The 12,490-nt window shown below is 35.5% G+C and overlaps 1 protein-coding gene across 2 annotated transcripts; it reads right to left on the bottom strand.

Annotated features, from left to right (window-relative positions):
* On the bottom strand, positions 1 to 11,242 carry LOC120626191 (acidic leucine-rich nuclear phosphoprotein 32 family member A). 2 transcript variants are annotated; one of them, XM_039893569.1, is made up of 7 exons: positions 11,069 to 11,242; positions 8,974 to 9,350; positions 8,608 to 8,696; positions 7,534 to 7,671; positions 6,818 to 6,901; positions 4,681 to 4,797; positions 1 to 804 (listed from the first exon to the last, which is right to left on the bottom strand). In XM_039893569.1, the coding sequence occupies exons 1-7, from the start codon at positions 11,114 to 11,116 to the stop codon at positions 725 to 727; spliced, it is 933 nt and encodes a 310-aa protein (XP_039749503.1). In that variant the 5' UTR covers positions 11,117 to 11,242; the 3' UTR covers positions 1 to 724. The 2 variants fall into 2 exon arrangements, with proteins under 2 accessions (XP_039749503.1, XP_039749504.1); XM_039893570.1 differs by lacking the exon at positions 7,534 to 7,671.
* Between the last annotated feature and the right edge of the window lie 1,248 nt (positions 11,243 to 12,490).

The raw sequence follows: 12,490 nt of genomic DNA, 5'->3' as shown, positions 1-12,490 counted from the left end.
TATAACTCAGGGACTTCTACCTGTTTCTGAATGGTGCAAGATGATCTATAATAAAAATATGCTGGTACTTTATGCTCTTACAATTTTATTTTTTTATCAGGAAGAAACACACTATTTTTTTGCATATTGAGGCCCTATGGCATATGAAGGAGACTGATGTTATCGGTTTTACTATTAAATATGTCTCAACCAGTCTAACAGTTGGGTTGTATATTACACAGGCGGAATTTCTTGCATAGAATTTATCATTTCAAAACAGAATTACAAATGTATGACCGATCATTATTATTAAAACAACTTATCACTTATAGCTAATCAATTATATTGTAATTTTAAGAAATTCCGAGAGCTAATTTAAATCTACAAATCATGCACTCGCATTCCCTTTGATAAGACTAAAGTAAGCATGTCAATAGAATAAAAAATAGTTATTACATAAACAATTTAATTGAAATATCAACTTTCGGACAACAAACTACAGATTCCACACAAAAAAGACATCAACATTAAAACTTTTAGTTTATGGTGATAAGGTATTCATTTCGATAGTTCTTGTCGCGTTCGCTTATGGACCCATTTGCAGTTTCGGATTATATATTCCCATATACCGACTCTGGAAGCCAGTATGACTTAAGTTCACCATAACTATGATCATGTTTATTGTCCGATGCTTCGGAGTGCTGTACACTTACGAACTAGTAAGATAACTCCGCTTAAGGCAACTTTAATTTTCGTCTTCGTCCTCATGTTTTCGCTTTTTACCTCGAGTGCTCTCTTCGGGGTCACGCGCGTTCACTTCACCTTCTGTTGTAACAAACCGAAAGGTATTATCAATAATACTTATCTCTGTGACTACCAGACTAGGGATAAGTCAAGCGCAGTTTTAGTGTCAAAAGGTGGCTCAGCGCGACTAGCGTAGGCAGGAGACAACATTTATATCTGATGAAGGATAAAATTAACATGTCGACCTGCCAAAGAATGGCATCAGGGAATAGATGTTTAACACGTTCAACGCCGTGTCGGACAATACTGGGCGACACTCGACTTTCTCCGCTAGCCATACAAAAAAGTTGTCATATGTCAAAAAATCCTTTTTTGTTTTATTAGTGCATATGAATAGTGAAACGTTTTAAACTATTACAGTATTAAGGAGACTGATTAAAACAGTTTAATAACGACAATAGCTCATGTCGCCCATCATTGTCCCCGATGGCCCCCTGCGGATGGTCATCTGCATTTCATACGGAGCGCGCCGCGCGGGTCACGTTGTCGCCCATTCTACCTACGCTGCGCCGCCGCGCCGCTTGCTGGCCGAGAAGTACTCCGCCCGCACTACCCTTCCGTCCCGCTCCCACCACTCAGCCGTACGCGCAATTCGCTATCCTCCCGCTCCCCTTTAGTGCTTCGCAAGCATTTCGCAGGACGATACGTTACCCGCTCTAGGTTAGAGCTGTGTTTTTCCCGCCAACCCGTAATACCTACGCATCAAAGAAATTCGCTAATTACTTGCATTATAATGGCTGACTTTGACGATGATGGTTTTGAAATCACAGAGGACATTTTGACACAACTTAATGATATCGAAATATCATTGCTAAACAATAGTTTTCAACTGAGTTCAGAGGATGAAGATGACTATCAAATATTACCCACAAAAAAAAAGAGGCGTCGTATAATTCAATCGGATAGTGAGATCAGCGAAAATGAGGCAGTTGGTCCAGATACTTCAGGAAGTACACCATCAACGAATGTTTGGACTGAACCAAAAGGTAACCAACGCAAGATTATTCCTTTCACCGAAATTTCGGGTGCTCCGTTGCACGTCAAATTATCAATGTCTAATAAGTCACCCGTAGATTTTTATTCGCTGTTTCTAACCGACGATATACTTCAACAAATAGTGAATCACACTAACTGCTATGCTATTGCTAAAATAACGAATATGCCTGAAGCTACTCCCAGTGCACGTATTAGAAAGTGGCATCCTACCAACTTGACAGAGATGAAGCAATTTTTTGGCTTGATTTTATTTATGGGTTTGGTGAAGCTTGTCAAATTGGCGGATTATTGGTCAAAAGACAAAATAACCGGGCACCCGTTTTCGAGAACTGTGATGTCTCGCAACCGTTTTGAATTGCTTTTGCAAATGCTTCATTTTTCTGACAATGACGACCATAACAAAGAAGATCGATTGCATCGAGTTCGCCAGCTAATCGAAAATCTAAACTCTAATTTTAAAAAAAATTATACACCTACTGAAGACATCTGTATCGATGAAAGCATGGTGCCATTCCGTGGAAGGATAATATTTCGTCAATATAATAAACAAAAGCGTCATAAGTATGGCATAAAGGAGTTTAAACTATGCACAATTCCGGGGTATACCTATAAAGTAAGCATTTACGCAGGTAAAAATGACGAGACTAATAATACACCGACAAATGTTGTTATGTCTTTGTGCGGAGATTTGTTGAATAAAGGACATACTCTTTATACGGACAACTGGTATACAAGCGTAGATTTGGCACGACAGCTAATAGACCAAGAAACGCACCTGGTAGGCACCATTCGCAAAAATAGAAGAAAGTTGCCTAAAGATGTTGTTACAGCTAAACTCAGAAAAGGCGAGTTTGCTGCAGCCGAGAGCTTTGATGGCATAACCATGATGAAATGGAAGGACAAGCGTGACGTATATGTGCTATCCACGAAGCATTCAATACAATTTCACGATGTTAATAAACGTGACAAAATTGTTTCAAAACCAAAAATTGTTGTGGACTATAATAAAGTAAAAGGGGCAGTTGATTTGGCTGATCAATTGGCTGCTTATTCAACACCTTTGAGAAAATCTCTTAAGTGGCACAAGAAGCTTGCCATTAATTTATTGCTCAATACTTCATTGGTCAACGCCTATATTTTGTATCAAAAAGTTACAAATAAAAAGATCCCTATAAGTAACTTTAGAAAAAGTATTGTGGAATCTTTTTGTATGCAAACAAATATAAAAGAAATTCAGGATGAAAGACCTAAGAGGTTGAAACACAAACTGGTGAAGAAAGAAGGGAAGAGTTCAATTGTTAGGAGATCATGCTCTCAGTGTTATAAGAACATTGTACAGAGTCAAGGAAGAAAACAGGCTAAAAACAAAGTAAAAAAAGTTCAAACGTTTTGTGACGATTGTCCAAACAAACCATTTTTGTGTTTGGATTGCTTTAATAAAGCCCATCGTTTCGCTTAAAATATTGAAAGCAATTCATTTTTTTTTACTTTTTAATAATGTATCTCTACTATAAATTTTAGTAATATTTTATGAATGTGATTTAAAACAAGAATGGTCTCAGAACGATCTCATATTTTTTAGTTAGTTAATAGTCTTAAGATATTTTATATAATTTTAAATAAAAGCTCAATTTAATTGGTTATTCCTGTATTACGTAATTTACCAACCCTATAGGTATTCCATTTCAATAATTTATTAATCATAATACATCCAGTAAACAATTTGTTGGACTACACTAGAGTTGGAAAAAAATCTATGTAGAAAGTGGCAAAAATTTTCAATAAGAAATTAAAATCTTTGAGTGCTGCGATATCCACATTGTTCTGTGGAGCCGCGCGGGTCATGCTATATACAAAACATCATAAAACTAATGCCCGGCGGCTCAAAGGAGAAGTTTGAAAATAGCTCTGACCGTCGGACAGCATTGTCCCCCACGGCCCGAACGAGACATACAAGTGCCGGTCAACATTGTCTGACATGGCCTGTTTAGAAAGATTTGCATTTATTACTTGGCGTTTAACGTGTTAAAAATAGTTTTTGTGAAAATTGGAAGTATTATGGTATATGATATATATGATATATATGAGCCTCCTTTATGTGTCCGTCAACGGCCGAACATACTAATGCCGGTCATGTGAGCGAATGGGACCAAATGTTGTTTTCAAAAATAGGAGTGCAGCCCAGTGGGTAGAGTACGACTTCACTTTCGAGGGGTTCGAATCCCGGCACGCACCTCTAACTTTTTAATTTTTATTTTAGCAATTAAAATATCACTTGCTTCCACAGTGAAGGAAAACATCGTGAGGACTCCTGCATGCCTGAGAGTTCTACATAATATTCTCAAAGATGTGTGAAGTCCACCAATCCTCACTGGGCCAGCGTGGTGGACGGCCTTAACGCCTTCTCTTTGTGGGAGGAGACCTGTGCCCTTTAGTGGGCCGGTAATGGGTTTATATGATGATGATGAGTCGTTAGAAGAGCTGACCGACCGGTTTTCTAGTCTTTTAATTGAAACCAGGAGGGACCACTCTCCTCTGACTGCATGTGTGCAGCGAGAAAACTAAGAATTGGATACAATGTAATCCGCATTCCCACTAACATATCTCTATCGCGATTGGACTTTCGCCAAAGTCTTAAATCTAGCCAAAGTCCTTCTTCGCGGGAGTTGTTTAAAGTGGGTAAGCCACAAACTCTTGTCCTATAACAACTATGTCCAACGGACCGGTTTCCCGGTACAATCGGAGGTAGCAGGGTTGCAGTGAATTGACCGAAAGCAATAACAGACACTGGCTGCCGCCCTTAGCAACGCATAACATTATCTTGCTGCATCGCCGCGGTCGGGTCGCCTATCGACGGAGCTCAGTGTGGTATACGCAGCGCGTGTTGGATGTGTGTGTTACCTTTAGCCTTGGTGTTGTGTACCGTTTCGGCGTCGTTCTCATTGTTATCGTCATCTTCGTCCTCCTCCTCTTCCTCGTCGCTGCCCTCGAACAGCGAACTGGACGAGCTCTCCTCCTCTGCGAAGAGTGACGATACAATATTAACCAAATATGCCTACAGACAAAAGTTACTTACATCTCCGAACTACGCAATATTTTGATACTGTTTGAGTTGCAAAATACTCTACCAACAATATGTTTTCTCGCATATTTCGAGCATGATGACTGTTGTTTCGTTTTATTATATTATTCAAGTACCTAATCTGTCATTTAAGAGGAATTTGCAGTACCCTGACAAGTCGACAAGTTTTAATTAATGTTTTTTTGTGTCAACAAATAAATAAATAATAAAGATTCAGTCAATGACGGCAGATCAGAGTGCCAAGTTTTAGATTGATTGTGAACTACGATTTATATGGTATCATCACATTAAACAGGCTTGATACTAAAATGTGCTGTTTCTATGCAATATAAATCTTTAACTTTCACGCAAAGTCAAAGTCAAAGTCAAAAATATCTTTATTCAAGTAGGCCCACAGGTGGCACTTTTGATGCGTACATAAGAACCACACGGTAGTGAGATGATGGCGATAACCACATTCGTTAACTTAAAACTAAAGCTACGAGGGTTCCAAACGCGTCCTGGTCTAAGAAGAAGCCCACAACTTAGCCGGGTGTTTTTTTTTTTTTGTTATCACCATCTCACAATGTCATTTTAAATTATTAGAAGAGCAACCTGGTTAGAGCAATAATTTACACCCAAGCTTTTTTATCGTTTACGTAGTCCTTTATACTATAATAGGACTTTTCTATAAGCTTACGTGTAATACAAACTTTGAACTTTTTAAGAGACATCTCCAAGATGACAATTGGTAGTTTATTGTAGAATTGTATGCAATTTCCTTTAAACGAATTATGAATTTTATGTAACCTAGTATATTGCACTGTAAGTTTATTCTTACTTCTAATGTTTAAATTATTGCAGTCACATTTTTTCTTAAATTTAGAAATGTTTTTATGAACGTACATTAAATTTTCAAATATGTACTGACTATACACTGTCATTATTTTAAAATTTATCTCTCAATGACTCTCTCGGACCCATTTTGTAGATAGAACGAACAGCCCTCTTCTGCAGCACGAAAATAGTGCTAATATCAGCAGCATTACCCCAAAGTAAAATTCCATATGACATAATGCTGTGAAAGTAACTAAAATATACCAGTCTCGCAGTTTCTACGTCGGTCATATGGCGTATCTTCTTTACCGCATAGGCAGCAGAACTAAGCCTGTTCGATAAATTATTTACATGAGGGCCCCATTGAAGTTTAGAATCTAACGTTATTCCTAGAAAAACTGTCGTATCCTCCAGTTTCAGTTCCTCATTATTAAGTAGTACAGTGGTTTTCACGTGTTTAACATTAGGTAAAGTGAATTTTATACACTTGGTTTTTTTTTCCGTTAAGAACCAAATTATTAGCTTCAAACGCGATTGAATTAGTGAACTTAAGTAGACAATCTCACACTAAGCCCTTAGTAAACAGTTGTCACCTCACCGAGGTGACTAAGGGAATATAATGGAAAATGGCAGTAGCGAAATCTGTGTGTGTTTCAAAAGTATTTATAAACTAGGCCTACTTGAAATAAATTAATTTTGAATTTTGCCTTACTGCTACTATCCACTGCTATCACCAAACTGTTTGCCCAGCGTAGTGATTATGTGTCCATAATCACATTGGGACGGGCATTTAGTTCAGCAGTGGATTTTTTTGAGCTATTAATGATGATAATTAAAAGCACAACAGATAAAATTCATCAACAATCATTGTAAAATCAGCTTGATTTATTCTCTCAATTATTCCATATAAACACACATCTAAGCAAAAAAATATTCAAAATCAAATGAAGATTGCACATTACAGTCAATGGAAACCTCATCTGTTTTTTCCGCTTTCTGCAGAAAAAAAATCATCATGATTTTTAATCTTGCTATTCATATTTTTGACAAGGATTTTATTATAACTTGTTTGTTTGTTGTTCATTGTTTAATAATGTTTCTATTAACAATAACCTAACATATTTCAAAATTAATTTGTACCTAAGTTATCACGATAAACAGCACTCAGTGACATGTCTCCATCGTCATCATCATCATCATCTTCTTCATCCTCCACATCTGAATCTGAAACAAGATTAAAAAAAATTAATAAAATATTCAGTAGCTTTGCACGTTTGATTTGCATGTTACCTAGTTTATGCCTACTTTTACTTAACTGAAAAGTTTTTATTTGAATATAAAAACCAGTCATATACTAGAAATTCGATAAATTTCTTAGTAGGATTCAAAATTGCATAAAAGGTTTTCTTTGTACTATACATATTTTCTTCCAGTGAAACTAGTTTTGCTCTGTGGTGACGGCAGACAAGAAAACAGTTAAAACAGTTGGCAATACCTCTTTTCTACCCATGGGTGTTGTGACTCGGGGAATATAACAGAGAATGGAGCAGCATCCTCTATGCTACTACTACAATCTACTGCAATTACCAACCAGTCTGCCTAGCGTTGTGATTATAATGCACATAAGGTCTTTTATCAAACAGTGGACTAAATAGGCTGTTGAAACTAGTTTTGACCAGGTGACTATCTCTACTGTCATGAACCATTGTAGAAACTAAAGAAAATTATACATTTCGCATATATAATACCAAGAATTTTTTAATATTCCAACTATTCTTTAGGGAGACTCCTTCACCATATAATCACATGTCAAAAATTTGTACATAAGCATCACAATATAAAGATATGATGCTTACTTCTTAAAAGATAACCCATATGGAACAGAAGACCACATACAGTATACAATGATATTAGAAGACTAGGCGATGTCTCTGGAGGCCTCTCAGATAAACTGTCATCATCAATGAATAGAGAACTCAAATCTATGTCCAGATCTGTAAGCCAGTATAATTGTTTCACAATTTTATAGCATGAACTTAATTATAAGAGAACTTTTTGTATCAAAGGATGAGAAGATTTTACACCTTAACCTACAGACAAATAGCCATATGTCACAAGACAGATTGTACAGTAACAGTTATAAAAGAGAGGAGAAAAATAAAGAATAATGCAAATCAGCATAATACTCAAAATAGTATGATAGCATAGCCATATCTTTACATATTGTATGTCTGTGCACCAGATAATAAATGGAAAATAAATCTTCATCGCCCTCAATAATAGATTGTCCAGCAGTCATACTGCTGTCAGCAGTATGACTGCTGGAGATAGGTCTTTTGCAGGGACTTCCAAATTCCACAGTACTGAACCAGCGGTTGTATCTGACAGTGGAAAATAAATAATGATGTCAAAGTTCACATCTCATTGGTAGAAAATCTTTAAAAAAAAAGCTATCTTTTTCCTATTATACTTATACTATTTTTAAGTTTGTCAGTTTAGTTAGTACATGTATGAACTAATAGCTATGTTTAGATTGAAATTTTCTATCACAAGCGATAGAAAATTAGCTCCCAGGTATTAATGATTGGTTTATGATAGAATGAACACCATTAGGAAAAGTATCCATATTATGAGACCTAATATCTTTTATACCCCATCTCTGTAACACAGAGAAGTACAGTTGTAAGTTGTAAAGTATTTGCCTTCCCCCCACTCTTTCACATAGTAAATTCATAAATATGGTTATTAATAATTTTTTAGTCTGAAAGTTAAACTAAAATTAATGTGGCTCATAATTACATATATGCAGCAAGAGATTGCCCTAAAAGATATTGCAATGTGCCAAAAACTAAGCCCTCCTCCTGTCCTTGTGACCAAGAATGGTAGTTATTGGGATGTTCCCTTATGCTTTTCAGAACTGTATTTTTTACCTTCCTCACTATCATTATTTCCATTCAGTTCCTCCACCTCATCCTCCTCTGCGTCACTGTCCTCCCCCTCTCTGTCATCTGGGTCATATCTAAAATGTTATGAACATTCAATTACAATCCTTCAACAACTTAGTGAGTTTGAGTATTCACAGAGATAATGATCTCTGTGAATAGTCAAGGTATAACCAAGCTTTAGACTGAAATTGTATACTTTTATACAAGTGGAAGTGAATTAGGCCTGGTATAAATTCCCATTAGTTAAGATAAATTTAATAAATTTTGGACTTCTATTCAAAGAGTTAAAATACAATGGTATTTGAACAAATTCATAGATAATATTATGTATAGGTACTAAAAAAACTTTACCCGTCCAAGTACTTAATGGATGGATGCAGTGCAAACACTTTCACCCTATAGTCCTCAATATTGGTGACATCATTGTTGAACAAATCTAATACTCTTAGTTTCTCAATCTCTTTTAGTGGCTGCAACGTCTCCAAGTCTCTAATTTTGTTGCCTGACAAGTTGAGGTGAGTTAACTTCTTGCATCCTTTCAGAAAATCAAGTCCACTGGATATCCTGTTATCAGAAAGTTCTAACTTCCTCAGTTTGGGTAATGTGGGGAATCCTTTGAGTGTTGTGAGTCCAACATTGTTGAGACTTAAGATTTCAAGTTTGGTGTACTCATCAGATAGCCCCACTATATTAGTGCTTCTGCAGTTATCCAAGTTAAGCTCCTTGATCTATAAAAAAAGAATATTATAATATACATAATATTATTTCCTGGAATAAAAACTAGCCTATGTTACTCTCAGTCTGTTCACCTTACTATATGCTGAAAATCAAGTTGATTGTTTGCTTAGTTGGGGTGAGAAGGAAGGAAAAACACACATCTTGTAGGTGGGACGGTAACTAAAAACTAGGCCATTGAAATGACAAATTATAATTTCCTAAATGATCCCAGTTGGGGATTGAACATGGGACATTTTCCACTTATAAGACCAGTGTTCATTAATAATTGATAATTCATAAATTTGTTATTGATTAATTCTAATAAAGGTTTAAAAGTCCTATTGTTTAACTATGATCTTTGACGCCCAGCGCCCTTTTTAAGTGACATCTATAACACCTATTTACAGTATTAAAATTATACATATACTCTTGTATTATACATAGGGTAAACCACCTAAAGGTGGCAGCCCTGCCTTACGTTTTATTCAGATACACAAAAGTTAATGGACATGTTTAGAAATATAAAACATACATAATTAATTTAATAAAGTATTTAGGAACTACTTTTATGTTAAGACGAGCTGCCTTTCAAAATTTTCAAAGAAAAAGTCCTGCATTTGGCTTCCCATACAAAATTCGAAAGGCCAACCAACTAAAACCGTAAAACGTCAAAATGGTGTAAAGTTGTCATGGTTCGACCAACGCAGTTTCGAAATTCCAACAAAGGAGTGTTCAATCTAACAATTCCTTCAGTTTAACATAATGGGGATGTGTAAATGCAATCGTTTTCATAGGTATTTCGTATAATCGTGAATTGTAGATGTTTCTAAAGATATTTTAGTTTTGCAATGGCGGATGACACGAATCATCGCGACGCAATAAAAATGGCCGCTGTATTGGTAAGGCGTGCGTCAAGACAACAAAATGAAATAAATCGTTAATTATAGAAGACATTCTTCGCTGCAATATGTGCAGTGAATATTAAAAAACATTTCAAATCAGCTAACAGTTAAATTTTTTAGAAAGTATGGGATCGGGTGAAAGGGCGCGAAATTATGTCTAGCAGTAGGAGCTACACAGTACTTATTTAGAGTACACAAAATATGACGTTTTTTTAATATTTTGACCCTAAACATGAAATAAAAAATATACATAATTGCTAAGATGTTCGATACATCTAATTTTGTCTTCGGTCATAAAAATGTGTTTAGGATAACGCTGTTCGAGTACACAATTTAAGCTGCAATGGCTCATTTATCAATGCAAAATGTCTTATTGATAATTAAAATTCGCCTATTCATAAAAAGAGTAAGCCCTAAAGGATCTACTTCACGCTTCAATTTCGAAAGTTAGCTTGTCCTATTATCATTATAATACTTAACCTCAAAAATTAAAATTCAACGAGAAATTGTTTTTATACATACAAGAGCATAAATAACAATTCTATGAGCGGCTGATCAACAAAAACTATGTTGTCTAATTTCAAGCTAAAAACGTGGATACGAATGCACGTAACATTGGATAATTGCGACTTCATAAACAATAACGCCACATCTTGAAACTACAATTTACGTTCTAGGTTAGCGGTAATCGTACACGACGAGAAATTATTTGATTTTACATGATTATAACTAGAAATTGTAAGGTATTAGACATAATATCAAACCATATCTCAGGAAATACATATCGACAAAACATTCCATTATAACGATGTAGTAATTTTATTTACCTGTGAGGGACTTCTTCCCCGCAGTTCCAACACAACTCTCTTTTCCATCTTATCAAAACTGAAGGATTACACTATGAAATACTTGAAAACCCACTTATTACAGCTTATGGAACTAAATCACTTAGCTTGCTTGGGTTTCAAAACAGAAGGAAACTATAGATACACTACACACCACTGACGTTGTACTACTAGCGCCGCCTAGCGACAAATTGAGACAACCGGATAGAACGTTGTCGTTTAGCATTTCATTTTAAAATTTCTTTTTATAAAATTATTGTTTAGCTCGAATCATCAAGGTGTAAATGCTGACAAAACGGTAAATTTATCATTAAATCATTTTTATAACTGATAAGTCGTTGTAAAAGTACATTTTTGTAATAATATGATTCAACTTGATTCTAGTTTTGGTAACTTTGCCGTTCAACTAGAAAGGGCGGCATTTCCAAATTCCAAATAGTGTTTCATCGTTCGCCGGTTCTTTATTTATGTTTTCTTATTATTTTAAGTATAGACATCTCTTAATTTTGTATTACATCGCAAAGTGTTAAAACACCTTCATTAGAATAAATAAATTATAAATGCTGTAATCATTGGCGCTTTCAAAAAAAAATATTACTTTCAATTATAATTACAATTATTAGGTATATGCTTTTATTTTTTTTTCTAATTTAATTCCTTGGCTTATATATCTTTGTTTTCAGCCAGATTTAAAAATGACGACTCATTATATTATCATTTAAAAGCGGTTATAGCCTAGTGGGTTAGGGTTCGGCTTTCCTTTAGTGAAGACCGACCGTTTTTAATTTAAGCACTTTAAATATCACTAGCTTTAAACGGTGAAGGAAAACATCGTGAGAAAACCTGAATGCCTTAGAGTTTTCCATAACGTTCTCAAGGGCGTGTGAAGTCTACCAATCCGCACTTGGCCATCGTGTCTACCACGCTGGCCAAAAACAATTAAATAGCACCGAAGTAAGACATTTAATAGATAAGCATAATCAACAAGAAACCATATTGAATCTAGATAAGTTTGGCCAATTCGAAAACAATATGATCATTATAGTCGTTCAAGTGAAATATAGGGCCTTAAAATATTTATTAACTTCATTATGCGAAGTTACTGGAATTCAAGATACATTATTAATATTTTCTCACTCATATATAGATGGTAATGCAAGAGCATTGAATTTTGTCGTGTTTTACAAATATTTTATCCTTACTCCTTACAAGCGTATCCACACGTATTTCCAGGGTACAGTAAAAACGATTGTCCATACGACATGGGAATTGGAAAGGCTAAGATTTTGAAATGTATCGGTGCATATACTCCTGATATTCACGGAAGGTATCGGCAGCCGGACAGCAGAAAAGAAACATTTCTGGTGGTGGACGGCAAATAAAGTATTTCAAAATTTATCATGC

Source organism: Pararge aegeria, chromosome 9 (assembly GCF_905163445.1).
Source record: "Pararge aegeria chromosome 9, ilParAegt1.1, whole genome shotgun sequence".
NCBI classification, from domain to species: Eukaryota; Metazoa; Arthropoda; class Insecta; order Lepidoptera; family Nymphalidae; genus Pararge; species Pararge aegeria.
The sequence above is the reverse complement of the archived record's forward strand: the minus strand, read 5'-3'. Positions and strand labels throughout refer to the sequence as shown.

Bases quoted from the DNA above. Each gene is read 5' to 3' on its own strand.
- LOC120626191 (XM_039893569.1), bottom strand. From the start codon at position 11,116: ATGGAAAAGAGAGTTGTGTTGGAACTGCGGGGAAGAAGTCCCTCACAG. The intron at 7,672-8,607 runs GTAAAAAATACA...ACTGGCTTACAG, and splicing joins AAATAATGATAGTGAGGAAG to ATCTGGACATAGATTTGAGT. The intron at 6,902-7,533 runs GTAAGCATCATA...ATCTTGTTTCAG, and splicing joins TATGGGTTATCTTTTAAGAA to ATTCAGATGTGGAGGATGAA.